The 6093-nt window shown below is 38.5% G+C and overlaps 2 protein-coding genes across 2 annotated transcripts; one reads left to right on the top strand and one right to left on the bottom strand.

Annotated features, from left to right (window-relative positions):
• Nucleotides 1–859: 859 nt before the first annotated feature.
• On the bottom strand, nt 860–2140 carry LOC106315890 (40S ribosomal protein S19-3-like). Its single transcript, XM_013753727.1, has 4 exons — nt 1970–2140; nt 1603–1693; nt 1334–1517; nt 860–1095 (listed from the first exon to the last, which is right to left on the bottom strand). Exons 1-4 carry the CDS (start codon nt 2048–2050, stop codon nt 1020–1022), a joined length of 432 nt encoding a protein of 143 aa, XP_013609181.1. The 5' UTR covers nt 2051–2140; the 3' UTR covers nt 860–1019.
• A 130-nt stretch (nt 2141–2270) lies between these two features.
• On the top strand, nt 2271–6047 carry LOC106312942 (protein LEO1 homolog). The gene is made up of 11 exons (XM_013750647.1): nt 2271–2484; nt 2704–3032; nt 3297–3426; nt 3529–3732; nt 3905–4075; nt 4520–4651; nt 4812–4991; nt 5088–5216; nt 5283–5387; nt 5457–5714; nt 5813–6047. The coding sequence occupies exons 1-11, from the start codon at nt 2362–2364 to the stop codon at nt 5936–5938; spliced, it is 1887 nt and encodes a 628-aa protein (XP_013606101.1). The 5' UTR covers nt 2271–2361; the 3' UTR covers nt 5939–6047.
• The last annotated feature ends 46 nt before the right edge of the window (nt 6048–6093 follow it).

The following is a 6093-nucleotide window of genomic DNA, read 5'->3' as shown; positions in this document are numbered from 1 at the left end:
AAAAAACTATGCATTTATAGCTAAATTTTAATATGTTTAATAAAAAATGTGAAAATACTAAAACATAGATCTTTTGAGAACGGAAAGAATATATATTTTCTTTCCCAATATTAAGGGTGAAAATAAAAAGTAAAACTACTATAAGTGTTTTCTTTTGTATTTCTTAACAAATATAAAGTGTATACTTTAATAATTACATTTTATACTTCTTAACCGAGATTATGAGAAACAATCAACATATCATTATAAAAAGATATATCAATGATATAACTGTAAAGATACTCCAACTTACGAAGTGTACAAATAGTTCATGCAGTTATTCAGTTCGATACCGTTATAAAAATATGGATCGATGCAGTTATATCACTACAGATAATAATATATTCTATTTAATCAGTTCAATGCAGTTACAAAAACATGGATCGTGACAGTTATTAACATATCAACACAATATTCTATTTAATCAATTCATTGCAGTTATATTTTTAAATTGGACACAACATTTTATCAATTGGTCATATAGGAGTTTTAATAGAATAGATATATTATAGCATAAGAATCGTTTAGTTTAGGAAATCCGAATATTATTGATACCATCATACCTTTTGAAATTGCTAAAGAATATAAAACTAATTATTGATAGTAATCTACGCTATATATGATAGTTACTATAAAATAGGCATTTGTTTTTTATTGGTTGAATATATAGATAGCAAAAATAATTAAAATTATTCTAAGAAAAGAGAGTGGCCTAAAAAAAGAGTGGCATAGCTTTGTGAATAAATTAAAAAGTAATGGCAGAATTCTAATAAAGATTTTGTTTTAATAGTATAGATATATAGCCAAAAGTCGCTGAGAATAAAGAAAAAGGAGCAAAATAGGTGAAAAAGTCTCGCCAAAACAAAAATGTGAAGTTACATCCCATTCATGATTTCAAAAGCAACTCATTCCATGTAACTAAACTCGAAAACATTAAAAACTCTGGAAACGAACAATCAGCTATTGTGATGATCTTTGATTTAGATTGCTTCTGCTGCGATCCTCCCTGCGACTTGGTCAAGATCTCTCTCACCACTCGATGTGATCTTCCTTCCCCTGGTTACATCAAAATTAAGTATAGCTTAGCTAGTCTATAATCCCATAAGCGCCGTACCACCAAAACCATGTACATTTCATATAGTGAGTCATGTATGGACAATCTCATGTCACAATTGCACCTTTAAGCAGCTTTTTATTGACCTTTCTTGTCATAAATCATGTTCCTACTATTCCTACTTACACACTACCAAAGAATATACACAAATAAGAGAGGACGAAGATAAAAGCAACTAACCCCTTGGTGTCAAGGTCGACAATGTTCATGGTCTGAAGCTGCTGAAGAATGTGACGAGCAACGCCACCACTGCTCTTGCAGAAATGAGGAGGACGGCTTCCGTTCCTCTTGCTTCCTCCGTAAATCCTACGGAACGCACCAACACCAAGTCCACCTCTCAGGTACACTTTCCTCGCCATGGATGCTACATAAAAAAAAAGATTACAACTCTCAATCTCAGAAACAAAAAGACACAACCATCATTACATAAGTGAATAGAATATGCATACCAGCTCTGATGTAGTACCAGTCAGGGTCATAGGGAGCAAGCTCCTTAAGTTTACCAGTCTTGACAATGTCTGTCCACGCAGGCAACTCAATCTACATCAAAAAGGCACAATATTGTATAAATCTAAAGCATAAACCCAAAACAAGCATCCAGTACCAATACAATCTAACTGAAATCTCATCCAGAGAGACAAATGCAAAGAGACCCACAAGAAAAGGATCAAACTTTACTGAAATTTACAGTAGTGATTCGTAGACTTCATGGCCAATTTCAAGTTTCAAATCAACATCTCTCATTGCACTCTCATCCCAAACACCAAGCTAGTAAAGAAGGATACATGCCAAAAGCTTATAATCGTGAGATTCTACCTTGCCGGAGCGCTTGAGATGGGCAGCGTAAGCCTTGACGAACTCGTGTGGAGACACATCCTTCACCGTCTTGCCTGTCATTGTTGCTGCTCCTTCTCCTCCTAGTGATTCGGCGTCGGCGCTGTGCTTTGGTGTAAGCTTAAAACGAAACTAGGGTTTTTGAGGAGTTTCCTGTGAGAAAATGTGTGGGCCCCTTATTATTTTGGATCATGGACTCTTATTGGGCCTGTGAAATATTTCTGGCCCGTTATCTGTATATTATTAATATTAATGTTTTCTTTTCTTTCTATAAACTCGAAAACACAAAATTGAATCTTCAAGAGTTAACGCTACATCGGAGCTCAGATAACGATCACCGTGACGAGCGACTGTGAGAAACTAGAGAGGCGAAGATGGTGGCGGGAGAAGTAAAGAGATCTGTGATGATGCAGAATCTCTTCGGTGATAATTCGGAGGAGGAAGAAGAAGAGATCGACTCCGAACATGAATCAAATCCTCAGCCCCACTATCCTTCCGTAATCCCTCTCTCTTAGCTCCTCGATTGTTTTTTGTTTTCTCGAATTTTCTTGGAACGTTTGGGTATTGCGATAGCTAATTCATTTCGCCTGAATTGCAATTGAGAATGCAAGTCATTTAAACCCTAATTCAGCTTCGTATGAAAGCGAGCTTATTGGCTGATTCCATAGCGTTGTGGCAGTGGATTTTTAATCCATGATTATCTGAAACACCAATAGGATGAGGCAGAGGGCGGGGTGGAGCCTGGAGAAGAAGGTGAAGCCGAGATTGAAGTTCACGGTGAGCCTGAAGCTGAGTCTGACGGGGAGCAGGGCGTTGTAGAACCTGGTAATGGAGAAAGTGAGGGTGAGAGGGAGGAAAATTCACAGGAAGGTGATGTTGCTGATCCACGCGAGGAAAGCGAAGAAGAAGTAGAAGAAGAAGGAGATGAAGAGAGAGTGGCTACAACGACGAGACGAGATGTTGTTGAGAGTGGATCAGAGAGGTCTGGCGAAAGGCGTTATGAGTCTGAAGATGAAGAGGTTGAGCAGACTAGGAGGAGTCCAAGGTACACCCTTTTCTAGCTGTTTTGTGTGGCTTTTGGTACTCTGTGATTTTTCTGAGACTGGAGAGTATTTGAGATTCCTTGGATTGCCAATTTTCTTATGGTTCACTTTGTTTGTTGTGTGTCTTCCTTTGAACTTGGTATTGTGCTTTTGATGTATTTGATCATTCTTGCTAGTCATCTGAGTGTATTTGAGATTCTTTGGATTGCCAATTTGCTTATGCTTCACTTTGTATGTTGTAAATGGAAAAATGGCATGGCGTGTAGGTCACCTAGTCAGGAGAAGGAAGAGGCTCTTGTTGCACAGTCAGATGTTAACATTCGTAATGTATTTGGATCTTCCGATGATGAAGATGCAGAAGAATATGTTCGGAATGACATTGAGGCTGACGAACCTGTGAGTTTACATCATGGCTGTTTCTTTTCCAGTTTTTTGCTTTCTTTTAGAAACTGTATGACTTTGCACGTATGTATGCTGAGATTTTCATTTTTTTTTCAGAGATCGCCAATCGAAGACGAAGAGGGCTCTGAGAAGGATCAGAGACCTGACGATATGATGCTTGATGATGATATGGTCCCTGAAGAGGATCCTCGATACGAGTCAGAAGATGAGCGTGTTGAAGTTAGGCACAGGGAGAGACCAGTTGGCCCCCCTTTGGAAGTGGAAGTTCCTTTCCGCCCTCCTCCAGGTGATCCCGAAAAGGTATATGTGCTTTATGTTGCTTTGAAACATGCTTCCGCATTTACTTAGCATGAAGGGTCATTTGTTGTATAGGAGAATGCTATTCAGTCTTATATTCTGAAATCCCGTTTTTTAGCCCAAAAGAATGAGGTTAACTTTACCCTACCTTTTTTTTCTCTTTGATATATTTCAGATGAACATGATTAAAGTTTCGAGTATCATGGGCATTGATCCAAATCCATTTGATGCCAAGACATTTGTTGAAGAAGACACATTTGAGAGAGATGGAGCAAAGACGCGTATTCGTCTGGTTAACAATATTGTGCGCCATAGGTTCGTTAAGGGTCGAGATGGTAAAACATATGTAAGTGTACACTTCTTCAAATCTTCTCCCTTTCAAAATTTTCCGTCAAATGTGATGCTGCTATGTATGTTTCATATTTCTAGTACTTCTGCTCCACCAATTTCATGAACTGGCATTTCTTGGTAAAGTTACAAATATTTTGCTGATAGGTATCATATGTTCAATGATGCTAATACAGACACATACATACCTTTGATGCAGTATGTATTCGAGATTAGGTTCCTTTGTGCTGTTCATTACGAGCATGTGTTCATATGGTTAGAGTGAGATTTTACGATTGTCTCTGTTGAGCAGTTCTTCTAATCCTTTAGGATTTATTTGAAACCTGCCTATAAACAAGTCTTTTAGTCTTTGTTTGATTGGTCCGTTGCTTATTGCATTTATGTTCTACTTTTTCCTTACTTCTGCTGCAGTCTACTAATGTCCTGTTATGTTCATATGCAGAGTGAAAGTAATGCTCGATTTGTAAGGTGGTCAGATGGAAGCTTACAGCTATTGATAGGAAACGAAGTTCTTGATATAACTGAACAAGATGCACGACAAGACCAGAATCACCTTTTACTCAAACATGAAAAGGTGCTAATTCTTCATTCCTTCTGCTTATGTTACCTGATAGATTTGTAGTTGTTCCATCCTCCTGGGACTCGAACCAGCGATCAGCTAAATGCTCTCATAGAACCCATATGATTCTATTTACTAGATTCTCACCTCTTGCCTTATTTGGATGTCGTTGTAGGGAATCCTTCAATCGCAAGGAAGAATTTTGAAGAAAATGAGATTTATTCCATCATCTCTAACGTCAAATTCCCATAGGCTTTTGACAGCCCTTGTTGACTCGAGGGAAAAGAAGGACTTCAAAGTTAAGAACTGTGTCACTGACATTGACCCTGAGAGGGAGAAGGAAAAGAGAGAAAGGGTAACCTCTTCACTTAGCTCCAACAAAAACCAATTGTAATTTCTCTGTCTGAAGTTGTTGACTTTTCCTCATTTAATAATATCAAATTTTCACCAGATGGAAAGCCAAAACCTCAAGGCTAGTACAAAGCTGAGTCAAGCAAGGGAGAAAATCAAGCGCAAGTATCCACTTCCTGTTGCAAGGAGACAACTTTCCACTGGGTACTTGGAAGATGCCCTCGAAGAGGTTTGTGTTCTTTCCATATTCTAAATCAAAGATTCCAGAAGGAGACTAATTGTTTGCTGGAACCAGGATGAAGAGACGGACCACTATGGTTCTCACCGCTCAAACCGTGGCTATGAGGAGGATCTGGAAGCTGAAGCGCAACGGGAACGAAGAATTATGAACGCCAAGAAGGTAAACAAAACATATTCACACCTTGCGGAATAATAATAAAATAATGGTTTAACCGCTTCTGCAAACCAGAGCCAGAAAGGCTTTCCGGGGAGGTCTTCAATGAGTTCAGCGAGGCCGACAAGGCGTCAAGCGGAGTACTCAGAGAGTGAGAGAGAGGAATCAGAGTATGAGACTGAAGAAGAGGAAGAAGAGGAGGAAAGGCCACGTTCCCGTAAAAGAGTCAAGGAACCAGAAGATGAGTATGAGGAAGATGCTGAAGAAGATGAGGAGGAAGAAGAAGAAGACGCAAAAGCTAACAGATATTCAGAAGAAGATGAAGAAGCTGAGGTACGGAAAGTAAACAAAAAAAAAAGGGTCATGTTATATGTTGTTCGTAATGAGAAGGATCATCCTCAGATTGTAATATTATGTTGTGGTGAATGCAGGCAGAGAAGGAACGTGGTAGTGGCCGTAAAAGGAAAGGGATTGAGTCGGATGAGGAGGAGTCTCCTCCGAGAAAAGCTCCGACTCACCGTCGTATGGCCATGGTTTATGACAGTGACGAAGACTGAAAAAATTTCTTAAACCGTTCACTCTCCCGTTTCATTAACTTTTATTTTATAATGCAGAACTAGATATATAACATTTTTACCAACAATAATACACTGTGTCTTGTTTAAATCTCGAAAACATATATATATATATATATTTTTTTTTTTTTTTTTTT

This window comes from Brassica oleracea, chromosome C9 (genome assembly GCF_000695525.1).
Source record: "Brassica oleracea var. oleracea cultivar TO1000 chromosome C9, BOL, whole genome shotgun sequence".
NCBI classification, from domain to species: domain Eukaryota; kingdom Viridiplantae; phylum Streptophyta; class Magnoliopsida; order Brassicales; family Brassicaceae; genus Brassica; species Brassica oleracea.
Note: the sequence above shows the minus strand (reverse complement) of the source record. Positions and strands in the feature narration are given on the sequence as shown.

Excerpts from the sequence above, each read along its gene's own strand:
- LOC106315890 (XM_013753727.1), bottom strand. The coding sequence starts at position 2,050 with ATGACAGGCAAGACGGTGAAGGATGTGTCTCCACACGAGTTCGTCAAG. Across the intron at positions 1,694-1,969 it reads ATCTCAAGCGCTCCGGCAAG|ATTGAGTTGCCTGCGTGGAC; the intron begins GTAGAATCTCAC and ends TTTTTGATGTAG. Across the intron at positions 1,096-1,333 it reads GTCGACCTTGACACCAAGGG|GGGAAGGAAGATCACATCGA; the intron begins GTTAGTTGCTTT and ends TGATGTAACCAG.
- LOC106312942 (XM_013750647.1), top strand. The coding sequence starts at position 2,362 with ATGGTGGCGGGAGAAGTAAAGAGATCTGTGATGATGCAGAATCTCTTC. Across the intron at positions 4,076-4,519 it reads GTCGAGATGGTAAAACATAT|AGTGAAAGTAATGCTCGATT; the intron begins GTAAGTGTACAC and ends GTTCATATGCAG. Across the intron at positions 5,388-5,456 it reads GAATTATGAACGCCAAGAAG|AGCCAGAAAGGCTTTCCGGG; the intron begins GTAAACAAAACA and ends TCTGCAAACCAG.